The sequence below is a fragment of the Vulpes vulpes genome, chromosome 7, assembly GCF_048418805.1.
Source record: "Vulpes vulpes isolate BD-2025 chromosome 7, VulVul3, whole genome shotgun sequence".
Taxonomy (NCBI): domain Eukaryota; kingdom Metazoa; phylum Chordata; class Mammalia; order Carnivora; family Canidae; genus Vulpes; species Vulpes vulpes.
In genome coordinates, this window is record NC_132786.1 from 19,727,657 (window position 1) to 19,743,479 (window position 15,823).

A 15,823-nucleotide genomic window follows, 5' to 3' on the forward strand; every position below is an offset into this window, starting at 1 on the left:
GGGCTTCTGCCTGGGGGATAGAGGACTCAGCCCACAGGCAGCAATAGAAGTACCCAGTGTCCACTCGGGATGGTGACATCCCCATGCCCACCTTAGGTGCTGCTCCCCCCTAGGTGCCTCTCCTCCCATCTCCCATCTCTCCCTGCCAAATTTAGAGGGGTCTCAGTTGGGGAATGAGAAGGAGGAAATGGTTCTGCCTATTCAGGCGCATTAGGATAAGGAGACTACTTTCTTTTTGTTTTTTTAAAGGTTTATTTATTTATTTATTTATTTATTTATTTATTTATTTATTTATTTATGATAGACACAGAGAGAGAGAGACACACACACAGGCAGAGGGAGAAGCAGGCTCCACGCTGGGAGCCCAACATGGGACTCGATCCCGGGACCCCAGGATCATGCCCCGGGCCAAAGACAGGCGCCAAACCGGGGAGCCACCCAGGGATCCCCAAGGAGACTACTTTCATTTGGGGAGATAAACAGGAAAATAGAAAGAGAACTTAAAACCCAGCCCTCTGGGCAGCCCGCCGGGGCTCTCATTGTCTGTCTCTCATTGGCCTCTGTGACCTGCAGAACACACCTTGACTTTATTCACTCTTTACATGGATGCTTCTGAGAGAACCCTGGGGCTCTTAGCCCTCAGTGGCATGACTGTCCCTTGCTCCCCAAGGTCTCCTTCGGCACCCCCAACCCTTCCCTCCTCAGCAAAAGGGACACACAGACGAACTTCCACTCAGGAAGGGGTCCCCTGAGGAACGGGCTCTGGGTCAGAGGAAGGAGAGCAGAGCCTGGGCAGGCAAGGTGGGGAGCAGGGGGTGTTTCAGCAAGATGTGGAGACCACTTAGAGAAGGCAGGTCCTCTGCCAAGGGCCCTTGTTCTGGCCACCCACCACACTCTCCCTAGAACCTTCCTCTACCTCACCCCGCTGCTCCCGAAGAGTCCTCACCCCCCACCCCGACACACTTCTGTAAGAATAACCAAACCCTAGAGTACCAGGGACCTCAAAGAGTGGCTGGTCCAACTCTCCTTGCTATACGGGTAAGGAAACTGAGGCCCGGAGACAGGAATGGTCTGTGCCAGGTCACACAGGGGGATAGTACCAAGGTGGGGCTCTCGCCAGGGTTTGCTGACTTCCAAACTTGCTTTTTCCTTTTTCCAGACTACTGTAGACCTTCCTTCTCCCTTCTCTTTTTCCTGCTCTCCTCCTTTTCTTATTTTTCTCTCTTAAAAATCCCAAGGAGGAAGAGAGTTGGGAAGCCGGAACGGGAGACGACTGGAGATGAAGGCGCAGGTGGGGTCAGGGGACACAGATCAGCGGGCCCCAGGGAGAAGGCTGTGAGTGGGTGAAGACGGGTGGGAGAGGGAGGCTGGGCACCAGCAGGGGGCACAGAGCAGGGGTGGAAAGCAAGGAGATGCACAGAGAGAGCTGCTTCCCGAGCTGCGGGGCCGTTTATGCCTCTGCCCCAGCCCTCCACCTGCGGGGCGCAGCCCGGTCCTGCTGCCGAGCTCGGGCACTCTGGCCTCAACTATCACTTCCTTTTCTTCCTCTCCTTTGCCAGTTTGGCTTCCTCAACATCCTGGTCCTTGATGAATTTTACCTTCCTCTTGCCCAGTGGCGTCTTGAAGTACCAGTCCTGGTGGTGGGGGAGGAAAGGGGTAAAGGCATAGGCTCTAGCCCCGGGTTCTGCCTCCCGACCTTGCCCTCCCCTTTCCTCCTCTCTTCAGGAGCTCAGGCATCCTGCTGGAGCCCTGGTTTCCCTTGTTCCCCACCAAGTGTTCCAGGCCATGGGGTCGGCCATTGTTGGGGGCAAGCCCTCTCTCCAGGGCTCCTGTGGCCATCCTGCCAGTCGTGGGGCACTGGTGGGCACTGGCCGAGGTAGGCAATGTGGGTGTCAGCTGGTGCCAGGACCAACCACCCAAGGACCCTTAATACACAGGCAGCACTTTCAGGCTCCTGCTCTAGAAACCAGGTGAGCTGGTCCTGCCCACAGGCCCTTCCCTGTGAGGTCTCTTCTCTTCCCAGCTGAACTCCATGGGGGAGCAGAGGGAGCGGTCTAAGGGGGACTGTGGGCCTGGGACTCCAGAGGGCTGGCTCCCTGGTTAGTGCTGGACCATTACCCTCCTGCCTGGCTTCCCAACGGCCCCCACCCCCAAAGCTTCACCTTCAGGGACTCCTCCTCCTCCCTGTACATTGGCTCCAGCTTGGCCAGATGGCCCAGGAACTCTGAGGCCACCAGGGGCTGCTTGGACAACTGTAGGACCCGCCGCTCGGTCAGCACTGAGTGGATGGCTTGGAGAATGTGCCCGGGTGTGTAGCCATCGGACACCTTGGCCAGGGCACTGATGTCTAGGTTCTGGGTCACCTGGACTCCCTGGGTCTCTATCATCTGCCTCCAGAGCACTGTAGGCATTGGGGGAGGACACAGGGCAGGGAGCAGTGGTGGGTGTCTCTGCCTATATCTGAAAGGAGCTCTGTGTCCATCAGTGCCTCCCCTCCCAGGAAGGTGAGAATCATCCTCTCCACTTAACACGAGGAAATGAGACTGAGGTCTTCCGTGGCCTGCCCGTGTCCATGAAGCCAGGCCTGGACCCAGGCCACCGGGCTGCTCGTCTAGCTGCCTTTCTTTGCCACGGAGGCAAGTTCTCCCAGCAGCAGTGAGGATGGAAAGAAGGGTGGTTCCCGGGTCCCTTGTCAGGCCTATCCTCATGTCACAGGGCCTCACCAAACCGAGAAGCATAGTCAGGCCGTGGCATGAAGAGGATTCGCTCGTAGGTCCGGCACAGCCCCTTCATCTCCGCCAGCTGTGGCTGGTCAGTCGTCCCTATCAGCATCACACGGTCTCCTGGGCTCAGCAGTCGCAGGGCCTTGGTGAGATCCTTCTTTATTCGCTTTGGGTCCATCTACTCTGGGGAGGGAGGATTGGTGGGGAGAGACATGGTGACTCAGATGAGCTTCTCAGAGCACATGCCCACACTCAGCCTTGAGTGGACACTAGGAGTTGGCCAGGGGGAGGCCAGTCCTTCTTTAAGCACAAGGAAAAGGCAGTAGGAAGACAGGGAACTTGTCCAAGGCCACATGGTGGGTGAGGTTTGGAGTTGACTTCAACAAGCCCAGGACTGCTAGCCTCGCTCCTGGGTCATGCCGCTACCCAGGCCCCCGCACCTCCTTCTCTTCTTTGGGGACCCTCTTATAGAAATTCTTCTCGGCATTCCCAATCCAGATCACAGAGGGCTGTAAGAGTCGAGCCACCTGGACAGGTCAGAGAAGAAAGCCCTGATGTCTGGGCATGGGTTGCCTCTGTGTCTGGCCCAAGGGCAGGCCCTGGAGCTCTGTACCCCCTTTCCACCCCACCTGTCAGCCTGCGGCACCTCCATCACATCTCCATGTGAACCAAGTCCCCATCCTCCCTGGGGGGAAGCCTCATCTCTACCATGAAATAACCTCCTCTGCTCCCCACAGCCCCCTTCGTCCTCCATCACTAGGACTTCCAGAATCCACAAGCTCCTAGCAGGTGTTGGTAGGGAGACCTCGCCAGCTCCTGCAGTCACACCAAATAGGCAGACGGGGGTGCCTCCTAAGCATAAAGCCCTCCCTGCTCTGTGGTCGGCCTGAGAACTAGAAATGCCAGGGTTGGGGGAGCCAGACCTTAAAGACCATATGCACTATCATCTGCACCCCCATCTTGCCAGGATATTTGCCCTGCAGGTTGCTGGGTGACAGGTCAAACAGGTTGGCACCAGTTTCTGTGCACACGGCCTTGACCAACATCTTCTTCCCCATGCCAGAAGGGCCCACCAGGAGGATGGAGCGGATGAGGGGAGCCATGGCGTGTATATCTGGGGAGCCTGAGAAAGAGGAAACAAGGACCAGAGGCAGGCAATAGGCCAGGAGGGGGCTGGGGTAAAAGCCTCTGTGGAAGGTGAGGCCAAAGGCCCGGGGCTGGGTGGGATAAGGTTCAGATCCTGGCTGCAGTGTCTGAGCTCTCCCCAAGGCAAGCACGCTGAGCTAGGCAGCCAAAAGGACTTCCTACGGCTGCCCAGGTACAATTAGGAAGAGCTACGTGCAGGGTCGGGAGGGAGCCCTCTACCCCCTTCCAAACCCCTTTCTGTTTTCTGCACCATCTCTTTCTATCTCTGGAAGGTCTTAGTCTTCTGGAAATGGGACAGACTATAGGATATCATTTGGGGTTGGGCTAGGGGCCAGAAAGGTGGACTCCTTGGTAGGTTAAGGGGTCAAATGACTTCAGAGGTGTGACCACAACCTGGGTGTGACCTCCAACAGGGCCTGAGGAAGGCAGGAGGAGTCCAGCATGGTTCCACGGCACAGGGGACATGCCCACCTCAGCCACCCTGACATATACCCAGGCTCTCCCGAGAGCCACCTGCTATTGTTGGCTCTTCCCGCTCCCCAGGGCATCTCACCAAGCCGAAGGACTCCATACAGGGCCACATTCTGTCGTATGTCAAACAGGGAAGGCATAGGCAACTTGTTTGCCAAGTTCAGAGTGGATCCGAGATAGAGGAAGTCACCTGCGGGGGGGACAGGTAGCCACCTGCTGAGTGGCATCCCCTGGGGCAGGGCCAGAGCCCCTTACAGAAAAGGCTCACTGCAGAGGGTAGTAGCCAGCCATGGGAGGGCCATGGCCAGGACACCACTCCTCGGCCTGGGACAGCAGGTGCTGGGGAGGCCTCTCACCAATGTAGTCTTTTAAGGTCACCGTCTCGCTCTTCCTTAGAAAGCCAAAGACAACGAGCTCTTCAAGCAGAGACTCCACAGACCTGCAGAAGACGACACAGAGGGGGCCCCAAGGACGAAGGGTAGTGGAGACAGAGATGAGTGGCATGGTGCTACAGGCTTGAGGAGAAGGTGGAAGGGGCCCTCCTGCTCCACATCTTGAGGTAAAAAATATCATTAGTACCGCTGGACAGCCAACATTAGAAGGTGCAGCACCAACCCACTGGCCCAGAAGGCAGTGTGCCCACAGCAGGTGCTCTGTGGGATGAGGGGGGTGTAAGGACCAGCACCCTCTGCCACACTCCCTCCATCAGTCTGCTCACGGCCCAAAGTTCCACCACCGGAAGCCCAGTCATTTGGGCGACATAGCACCCTCTCCCTAGAAATCACACTTAAGATGTACACACTCCTGGAAGGGATGGCATGAAAGCAGCTGGCACCAATGTGCTTGATGTCTTTGGTCAAGTGAGTAGACAGGGACCACTGACAAGTTCCTTAACAGCCCAGTGTAAAGCCCAGGGAGAGATGGCTCTGGTAGGGACAGAGTTGATTAAGGCAAAAGGCTGGAGGGAAAAACAGGAAGGAGGGAGCATTGAGGACAATCCTTACACATCTTACTCTGCATCATCATTCTCAAAGCACTTTCTCAAGCTTCTATTTGGTCCTCACAGCTATCTTGTGAGTGTGGCAGAGAGGGCACTTGTTAACGAGGATAGGGAGTCAGAGAGTCTAGGGGACTGTCTCCAGGTCACACAGCAATAGAACCAGGAAAGGAAGTCGGATCTTTCCCAGGCCGGGGCTTGTTCCACCACCCATGAAAAAGGTAGAAGGTCTGCTACCTGTCTGGGGTCAGATCTTTTTCCTTCTTCTTCTTCCCAGTTTTCTTCCCAGCCTTTTTCTGGTCGGAAACAAGCATATGGGCAATCGGGCAGTTGTCCTCTGTTCGTTGTCTCCCCCACTGTGTGCCCCTTCCTGTCCCCGCCTTAGCCCCTCATCTTGCCTTCAGAGGCTTCAAGGGTTTCCCCTCCTCCCTGTCCACAGCCAGGTGCAGGTTCTTCAGCTCTTGACGCATCAGCTCATCAACCTGGGGGGACGCAGGGAGTGTGGTAGGGCAGCCAGGGGCTGGAGAGGACAGGTGGAGGGGTGAGGACTGGGGCAGGGGTGGACAGGAGGAGAGCAACCTCAGAGAAGAGTGAGACTAGCCCAGAGAAGGCAGTACGGGTGTCCACAGACAACCTTCCTAGACACTCTTCCAGAACCTGAAGCTTTGCATTTCTCCCCTCACCCCTGCCCCTGCACCGGTCCACACCTAGTTCCCATTCCAGATCCTGCTCACCCTTGCCCCCACCTGGCACCAAGGAAGGGATAGGCTCCAGGATGGACTCAGTTGACTTTCAGTTCAAGCCCCAGACCCACCCTTTTGTTTCTGTGTGATGTGAGCAGTTGCGTAACATGTCAGCCTGTTTTCTCACATCGGGAAAATCAGGGCACCCACCTCAGGGTGCTGGAAAGGTCACATGATCCAATATTTCCAAGGTATGCCCTGCAGCCACATAGCAGGAGGTCCTTAAGAGCTGATGGGCATCATGGTGGGTGTGACTGCTCGGGCTCAGAGCCTGTCTGCACCCCAGGGAGAGAGGGACCAGAGAGCCACAGAGGAGGATGGGGATGGAGATGGATGGAGATGGAGCTAGAAAAGGCAGCGTGGAGGCAGCTACAGAGGAGGGGGCAGGCCAGGGGCCTGAGGATGGGAGGGAGGATGAGGGGAAGCAGCAGAGGCCCACGCTGGGGGAGAGGAGGGAGGAGGGCTGCAGGGAGGCCCTGAGGCAGCTGCTCACCTGTATCCGGATCTCCTCCTCTAGTTCCTTCCTCTTCTCCACCCTGAGTGCCTCGGGGTCAAAACTCTGAGTCGGGTGTATACTCTCATGCTGGTTCTTCCACATATCTAACCATGGACAGACAGACTGGGGAATGAAGTTCAGAGTCCCAGGACACACACACTCTCTCTCTCTCTCTCTCTCTCTCTCTCTCTCTCTCACACACACACACACACACACACACACACAAACGTGCGTGCATAAGCTCACAAATACACACTCACACACACTTGGCCAGGAATCTGAGCCAGGCTGGTACCTCCATCCTCACAGGGCTGACTGGCACTGCTTCTACCCAGACCCCAGAGGCCTGATCCCAAGGCCTGTTAGTACAGGATTCGGATCAAAGGCATAACTCCTCCCACCCAGGGAATCACACTCCACACTCCCTCGGCCTACACATCCACACACCCACACTACCAACTCATGAGACACATAGCATGCTCCCCTTTCCCCAGGACCAAGGGTCACCCAAAGGCCCTCACAAGTCCTGGACACTCTTCCCCAACCCCCTCCCCTCTTACTTATGTACTCTTCATGTCCGGCATTAATCACAGGTATAAATTTGGATGGCCATGTTTTCAGCATTGTGTCTGCTTCCTAGAATAGAAATATCCTTTGATATTGACCCCCTCCCATGGTCTCTGACCCTTATTCTTCTCAGACCAGCCTCCCACCCAGAATCTCCTCAGACTCTGTCCCCCTGCCCACTTGGTCCGCATATCCAGGAGGTGTCTTACCCTCTTCCTACCCTTCTCTTTCTTCTGTTTCCTCTCTTTTTTCTCATTTTCTTTTTCCTTATTTTTCTCTTGGTTCTTTTTTTTGCTCTCCTGGGCCTGCACCTCCAGTTCCATTTTTACCTGTGACCAATGATGGAAGACATTTCAGAGAAGACCAGTGGGATTCTACAGGAGCAAAAGAAGCCAGGCCCGAGATGGGGGTAGACTAGGGTCACTAGCGAGGTCCAGATACCTCACAGGGGTCCAGGAAGAATGAAGTGTTTTGATCAGAGCTGCTGCTCTTTCTTGGCCCGTGGGGGTTTGGGGCCACAAAGAATCTCACCAGACATGCTTTCTCTCCCTGGCAGAAGTCTTCTCCAGACACAGGCACTTCCCTCCCCAGCAGGCTTGCTAGCTATATATATTTCCTCCAGCCACATCTGCTTCCACTGAGCTGATCTTTCCCCCCCGATCCCACTGCCACCCTCAGTTTACACTAACTATTGTCTATAACCTTAAACCCCCACCTGCCACAAAAAGTCTCCTGTGCCCACTATAGGGTACCTGTTCTGGAGTCTTGTCTGCAAAGATCAGAGAGGATCCACCTAAAGATTCATCTGGATAATCAGGGAACCGACCAGTAAGGGCACTAAGTAAACATAAAATGGTCAGAGAGATGAATGGGTGGATGGATGGATAGGTGGATGGGTAGATGGGTGGGTGGATGGATGGATGGATGGATGAGTGGATGGATGGATGGATGGGTGGGTGGATGGATGGATGGATGGATGGATGGATGGATGGATGGGTAGATAGATGGTTGGGTGGGTGGATGGTTAGATGGTTAGATGGATAGGTGGATGGGTGGATGGACGGATGAGTGGATGGATGGGTAGATAGATGGGTGAGTGGACGGATGGTTAGATGGGTGGATATGTAGATAGATGGATGGATGGGTAGACGGACGGATGGGTGGATGGATGGATGGGTAGATAGATGGTTGCGTGGATGGATGGTTAGATGGTTAGATGGTTAGATGGATAGGTGGATGGGTCAATGGATGGATGGATGGATAGATGGATGGATGGATGGATAGGTATATAGATGGGTGGATGGATGGTTAGATGGGTGGATATGTAGATAGATGGATGGATGGGTAGACTGACGGATGGGTGGATGGATGGATGGGTAGATAGATGGTTGCGTGGATGGATGGTTAGATGGTTAGATGAATAGGTGGATGGGTCGATGGATGGATGGATGGATGGATGGATGGATGGATGGATAGGTAGATAGGTAGATGGATGGATGGGTAGACGGTGGATGGATGAGTGGATGGACTGGTGGGTGGATGGGTAGGTGGATGGATGGGTAGAAGAGTGGGTGAATGGATGGATAGTTAAATAGAGGGAAGGATGAAGAAAGAAAAAGGACTATGGGGATGGAGGACAAGAGGGAAGGAACAGAGAATTACAAATTAGAAAGGAGAGGCTCCTCAGGGGGCACTCATGGATGCTTTCCCCATCTAGCTTTGGCATTTCTCTTCCATCAGGGGAAATGAGAAGTCATGGGCAGAGATGGTCCTATAGGTTGAGGGCTCCAGGTTTAAGTCAGGTGTGTAAGCAGTGAGTGAACGGGATGGGAATGGATAGAGAGAAGGGCCCAGTCTGGAGCACAGGACAGGTGTGGGGACACTGTGGTGAGGAGAGAAAGAGGGGTTGAAGGTTGGGTCAGCTGAGGCTGGAGACACTGACTGGCACTCGATAAACCACTGTCGGATTTGCTCCTTCAATTTCTCCTTCATGTCAGGCCCCTCTGTCTCCCTGAGGACATCGTGGGTCTTCACCATTGCCACCTGGAACTCCTCCTCCTTCTCTATTTGGCGGAGCCTGCCGATATCTTCCCCCAGGCCGGCTTGATACATGACACGCAAATTCACCTGGTGAGCCGAGGGGAGCTGGCCCAGGGAAGGAGAGGCCGGAGGACTCAGGGCTGGAAGCAGGGAGCCTCAGGCACACACACCTGCCCCCTCCTTCCACAGCACACACGCCTACGCGGAACGACAGGCATGGGCATGCCTGCATCAGGAGAAATTGTGTTTGGAGCCAAAACTCGCCTGTGTAAATTACTCTGATAATGAGTTTGCTAGATGCATCTGGGCTGGCCCCCCTGCCCGTTCCCCCCAGCACACCCTCCCCTGTAAGCCTCAGGCCCCAGCCCCCACCCACACCCCCGCCCCAGCGGCCTATGTTGGCAGCCGCTCTCGCAGCCACTTTCCCGCCTCATTGGCTCCCAAATGTATTTTAAATATCACTCTGCGCAGAGACAATTACTGAAAACGCTGAGCTCACACTGTTGATGGGCCCGGGTGGCCAGGCTCATTCCTCACCCACCACCATGCCATGCCTCCCCTCAGATTCCCCCCCAAGGCCCGACCCTGGCCTCCCTCTGCCTGTTCTTGCCTCCTGGGGGTCCAGCTCTCCAAACCCCCCGGGTCTGACCTCTGCTCCAGTCCCTCCTTCCTTCTGAAGCCCCCAGGCCTCCTGGAATGGAGCCACCTCAGCCTTTGCCTCTGGTCCCTCTGCTGTCCCAGCCGGCTTTTCCCAACTCCCCCTATCAGGAGGCCTTCACAGGCTCAGCCCACTGCCAAGCTCCCTTTCAGGGATCACAACCCTCACCCCCACCATGGCTTCCTTTCGCTAAGTTGGCAGAGACTAGCCAGATGTAAGATCCATCAGAGAGGTAGGGATGGATGTCATTCAGTGGGATCACCCCACCTGCACATGTGCTGGAGATTCCCTCTTACCCCGCACACTCCCCTGCCGGCACACCCATGCTCACAGGTAAAACTTAGCCCTATGCCCAGCATAGCGGAGGAGAAGCCAATCTGGGCCCCTCAGAGCAAGTGGGGAGACTGTGGCCTGAAACACTGCTGTGAAAGGGATATGCCCCCATCCCACCTTGGCCCCGGGGTTCTCCCAGAGGCTGTAAGAGCCCTGCAAGGGGGTGGCAGTTCCTACTAGCCTTGTGGCCTCCTTCCTCTGCTAGGCACACGCTCTCAGCCTCTCCTTCCAGCCCAGGGCATGAACATGAGGTCCAGGAGGCTCTGTGCTACTATCCTGCATCCCGCCCCACATGTAAGATCCTTCTGAGGGTTTTAGAGAGGGTAGAAAGGGACGGGGCTTGGTGGTAGCTTTCTGGTCCTTCCCTCTCCTTCTCAAATCCTGAAGGATCTCTTAACCAAGGTTCCCTGGCCTGAGCCCCTCCACCTGCACCAAGCACAATCCTGAGTGGAGGGAGGCATTGGCAGTGAGGGGCTGTACAGGGTGTCACTCTGAGGTGGGGGTACAAGGACAAAAAAGAGGGATGGAGACCCTATGCACTAGCCCACCCTGAGCCCTGCCTGGGGCCAGGCAGGGGACCTTACCATGCCAATGAACTCCATCTCTGTCCACCGATCGTGCTGAGTACGCTTCCTCTGCAAGTAACCCTTCCACACCTGGGGAAACACGTGGGCCCAGGCACTCCCCACACTGCATTTCTGCAGGGATGCGGTCCATGGGATCAGCCCCAGGGAGAAGCACCCACTACTTGCAAGGAAAGGCCTGGCCAGGGGAGCTTTGGGGTGGGAAGCGGGGGAGGAGTGCTGAGGGGGATACCTCCCATGGCAGTTAGTGGGCAAGTGGCTTCCTGAGCAGGAGCATCCTAGAACACAGTGGGGTGGGTAGGCACCCATACGGTACAGCTCCAAGGCTTTGCTCCCTCCAGGCCCCTAGGAATTCCTTCCTTCCCATCCTCACCCTCTAATCTGATGTATCTTTTCAGAGTTCAAATACCACCTTCTCCAAGAAGCACTCCCACTCTCACTTCTCAGAATCCCCACAGCATTTGGAATACACACCTGATTCCCTCCCCCCCACCCCACCCGGGCACATACATATGGGTGCTATAAGGACCTTGGAGCTCCCCTGATAAATTCTACCTTTTCGACCCAAGGAAACCGAGGCTGGAGATAGGACATGGCCTCTCTCAGGTCTAAGAGCCCATTAGGGCAGGGCTGAGACAGGGCCAGGTTTCCTGACTCCCTGTGCAGCGCTCTTCTCCCAGGCCTCCAGCCGCTCTCAGCCCCCATGGACAGCCCAGTACTAGTGGGGTGGTGGTAGGAGTGGGGCATGGGCAGGGGGAGGGGGAGGCAGTGCCAGGGCCTGGCCCTGTGGGTTCTCTTCCATCACAGAGCCTCAGTGTGCAGTCTCTGTGTCTGCTGTGTTTCCACATTCTCGATGTCTGGCAACAGGGACAAAAGAACCTGCTCTGGCTTTTAGGGGAGAAGTGGGGCTCTCTCTTTGGGGCTGACTTTCCTTCTGGAAGGGCTTGCTTTATAGCAGGCCCTGTGGGCAGGGCCTCCTCCTCATCCGTGGGCCAGTCTGACATTGGTACAGTCACCCAGATGCAGGGGACTCAGATTGCATGCTCTCTGTACTGTTAGAAATCTAAAAATCTATCCTTCTTGAGACGCAGTTTGTTAATTGTTTGGTTTGCTTTTGGGCTTTGGTGGAAAGGAGTTCTAAGTTTCCTCCCTCGGGCTAGCAAACAGTTCCAGAAGCATTGAGGCTGGAGAAAGAAGCTGGGAGAGACTAAAAGATCAGTCCTAGGCCTGCTTCTGGAAGGAAAAGGTGGCAAAGAGATGTCCTGCAACAGGGCAGGGCAGTGGACCTCAGAAGCTATGATGCTGCAGGAGCAAAGGGTTCCCTTTCTGCATTAGAATTTTCCGAAGGCCCTTCCAGTCTCCTTAAGGTGACAACCACCACCCAACAGAGTAGGCCTGTGTCAGCAGGACTCAGAGATGAGAGAGGCCACATACCCACACATGGGTGCATAGCAAGGGCCGAGAAGAGGTACGGAATGGCCGTCCAGAGCAGAGGAGAGGTGTGACCACCCGGATGGTAAGAAGGCACAGGGAAACATAGGGATGGGGTTGGGTTTTCTGCAGTGGTGGGGGCGGGGAGGGATGTGATTACGCTATTTCTATGGTAAAGGGTGACCCAGCTGGCACAGACCTTGAGGACATCTGGATCACATCAGTTCTCAAACTCTGTTCCATTCATCATGATTCCTTTTCCTGCAGCTGCCAGGACTCTCAGACTCCATTTTAGTGACTCATCTTTAACAGTCTTATGAGTTTTTAGAATGATCATCTACTCTGTTCTGCAACCTTATTATGGATCTTTCTCCCCTAATTTTAATGCTGCTTCTGTTTCTGGGGCTTTTATGATATCCCACTTCAAGTCCTTTTGGGGATAGAGATGTAGAATAAATAATAAATAAGCAAGACACAGGGTTATTAACTGATTAGGCCCCCAGTTTAGGATCTAGTTATGGGGCAACAGAATCCAAGCACCTTCCCCTCTGTCCTCAATTGCTGAGCTAGGCAGTCTTCCTGGAAGAGGTAACTCAACCCCTACCTTCCTCCTGGGTGCTGGGGGGTTACCTTCTGTATGATGATAGCTGCTTGGTCCTGACTGAACCTGTGCCAACCTTCCTCTCGAATCTTCCGATCCCGCTCCTCCTCTTTCCGAATCTCTCGCATGAAGGTGGCTCGGAGCCGGCCTTGCCTGGCCCGCTCAGCCCTTTGCAGCAGGATTATGGCCGTGGTCCGGTGCATTTCTGGAAAACTCTGGCCACAGCAGGGACAAAGGGGCAGAAGATGAAAGAGGGCTTGTTTCCAGGCTAGCCGCTGAGAGACCATCCACCAAAGGACATGCTAGGTACGTGGTCCTCCTAGGGCATCTACATGCCCAAGTCCTGTCCTCTATCGTGGTGTCAGAAAGTTTCAAGGAGTATGAGACCATCCTTGAAGCAGGCTAGGGATTACCCAAAGGGCCCCCTAAGGTGGGTGTAGGGCAGGGCAAGTCCTCTCTGTGTCCTGGAAGATGGCATCTCTGTTCTGGGAGGGGTGTATGAGAGGAATCTGGGAGGGTGTCTCCTTGACTTACCGTCTCGGAGGTCACTGGTCCCATTCTGGACAGGATCTCTGCCAGCATCAGCCCTCGCTCCTTCAGAATGGTGGACTGCTCCAGCAGGAAGTATTTGGGGATTGGAACCTCCAGGTCTGCCTTTGGGGCAATATGGAGAAAGGGGGTCAGGACTCAAGATCCAAGCCATTTGGCTGATTTCTCAGCTCTCACACAGACCCTGGTGATGCTCTTTCCTTCATCCTAGAGCCCTGGGGTGGGAGATTTATGGGTTATTGACAGATTCCCCCTAAGATCATCCCTCTATTCCCCTACCCCACCATGTAACAGGAGTTGAATTTTGGAGGATCATGATATGTAATGGGCAGTGGTTCTGATCCTGACCCTGCATCAGAATCAACTGGAGAGCTCTTAAAATGCAGACTCCTAGGTGCTTCCCAGAATGGCGGGGCCTGGAGAATTTGTTTTTGTTAGTTTGTTTATTCAAGTTCATAGCTGAGTTTGATGCAGCTGGTCTGGAAACCTGGAGACTGCTTCAGATGTGGAGCAGTGAACCATGCCCTTGGGGCAGGCTGGAGGCCTGTGCAGAAGCTCTGTTCTGGAGCTGACCAGGGCATTCGCATCACGGAGGGGCTTGTTAAAATGCAGAAGCAGATTCCTGGGTTGGAGCTGTGGTCCAGAGTCTGCGTTTCTAAGAAAGTCCTAGGTGGTCCTGGTGTTGCTGGTCCTAGAACCACACTTTATGAAGCAAACCTCTAGGGGACTGTCTTCACCAATGCCCTGTGGTTGGTGGGTATTCCCAGCCCCTGGGGGCCTCCAGCCTGACTCCTGGGCCACTCCTTCAACTACTTGTTCGCACCTCCTCTTCCTGAAACCCTTCTCCCAAATCAAACCCCATCCATCCCCTGATCTGCTGGGTCCCCCATCCCTGGCAGAGGTCCCAAGGCCAGGGCTGCCCTTGGGAGGCCGAGACCAGCTCCAGCTTCTCTGGCCCTCCTGCCCCAGGTGCTGGAGGCGTGGCTCCGTGTTAGTGTTGGGTGGAGGGAGGTAAAGGCCACCACCTCGCTCCGCCCCCCCGCGGGAGTGGGCGGTGCAGGGCGGGGGTGGGTGGGGCTCCTACCGGGGTAAGCTTGAGGTCCTGCAGCACGTGGTCCAGGCAGTGGTATTCGCTCAAGTCGGTGCGCACCAGGTCGTCCTTGAGCTCCAGCACGCGGCCCGCCACGCCATCCAGCAGGCGCCGCAGCAGCCTCCGCTTTTGCGGGTGCACCATCTGGTCGTAGAGGGTGTCGAACCGGCGCAGCAGCCCCAGGTAGTACAGGTAGAGCGACGACAGCCTGTAATGGAAGGACTGGCGCTCCCTGTCGGGCACCGGTTCGAGCAGGGGCAGCTCTTGGTCCAGCAGCTCTTGCAGGGTCACATGGGAGGAATCCCAGAGGCGTTGGTAAGCTCTGCGGGGGGTGGGGAGGGTAGAGGCCTGGGGTGATTGGAGCCTCAGCCTGGAAGGGTGGGGGACTGCTGAGCCTTCCGAGGACCGTGAACCTGGGGTTCCAGAGCTGTAGGCTAAGGGAGATTGGGATCACTGGGAGGAGGGCATCCACAGATTAGCAAGGAGGATGAAGGATGGGCATGGCCTTTTAGGGCTCCCTGTGAGGAAAGGGCCTCTTGGAGTCCACAATCAGTCCTCCAGGGAGAGGGTGCAGCCCAGGGATGCTATAGTAGTCTAGAATGCTGAGTGGGAAGTAGGGGTGAGGTGTGAGTGTGGAGAAGACTGATTCTGGAATAAGAAGTCCAAGGAAAGACTGAAGATGGCAAGCGTACCACAGGCTAGACTAGCAGCTGTGTGGACATCTGGGGCTTAGCTAGGGCTGCCCCAGCATCCCTTCTGCCCCACCGCTGCCCCAGCCTGACAGGACCAGGGAGGCACTTTGTCCTTTGTTCTCCCGGTCCTGGGGGCTTCAGCCCTGCTTCTCACTCACTGCTCAGACATGCTGCCCACTTCGCACACTTCCCTTGGTGAGCTGGTCATGCAATCCACAGACACTGTGACTCCACCTTGACTCCACCCCCCAAAGCCAGAACAGCCCAGTTTTAAGAGTTCTGTCCCATTGTCCCAATGTTCTAAGGCTGTGAGGGGAGGGGGCAGCAGGTACAGGACTGGGGACACTTAACCTTGGAGCTGACCAGGGCATTCGCAGGGTCATGGCTTTGTTCCCATAGCAAGCCTTGGAAGGCAAGGGCAGAGTATGGGGTCAGTTGTGGCTTCGTTGCTTTTGAGGATCAAATAAAAGAGTGGTTGCTATTTGAAGTCACCCTGTGAGCTATGAGGCTCTGAGTGGATGTAAGTCCTAAAGGCATTCATTTCTCCAGCTGCATTTCTCAACATTCCTTAATGCAGAGCCAGCCTCCTTGGCTCTTACTGATGACTGTCCTGGAGGAGGTGTGGTGTGAGGGGGACAGGGCACTGGAGTTGGGGTCGGAAGGTCGGGGTTCAGGCTGCAAAGTCACAACTTTCCCTTGAGA

General features: G+C 55.4%; 1 protein-coding gene across 1 annotated transcript; it reads right to left on the reverse strand.

The window, feature by feature from the left end:
• Nucleotides 1-1,529: 1,529 nt before the first annotated feature.
• IQCA1L (IQ motif containing with AAA domain 1 like) lies at nucleotides 1,530-15,290 on the reverse strand. The gene is made up of 19 exons (XM_025993875.2): nucleotides 15,280-15,290; nucleotides 14,424-14,751; nucleotides 13,325-13,444; nucleotides 12,820-13,005; nucleotides 10,759-10,830; nucleotides 9,086-9,288; nucleotides 7,896-7,980; nucleotides 7,353-7,472; nucleotides 7,137-7,212; nucleotides 6,574-6,680; nucleotides 5,736-5,819; nucleotides 5,575-5,633; nucleotides 4,697-4,779; nucleotides 4,423-4,530; nucleotides 3,647-3,846; nucleotides 3,164-3,250; nucleotides 2,724-2,901; nucleotides 2,163-2,401; nucleotides 1,530-1,634 (listed from the first exon to the last, which is right to left on the reverse strand). The coding sequence occupies exons 1-19, from the start codon at nucleotides 15,288-15,290 to the stop codon at nucleotides 1,530-1,532; spliced, it is 2,451 nt and encodes an 816-aa protein (XP_025849660.1).
• Nucleotides 15,291-15,823: the final 533 nt, after the last annotated feature.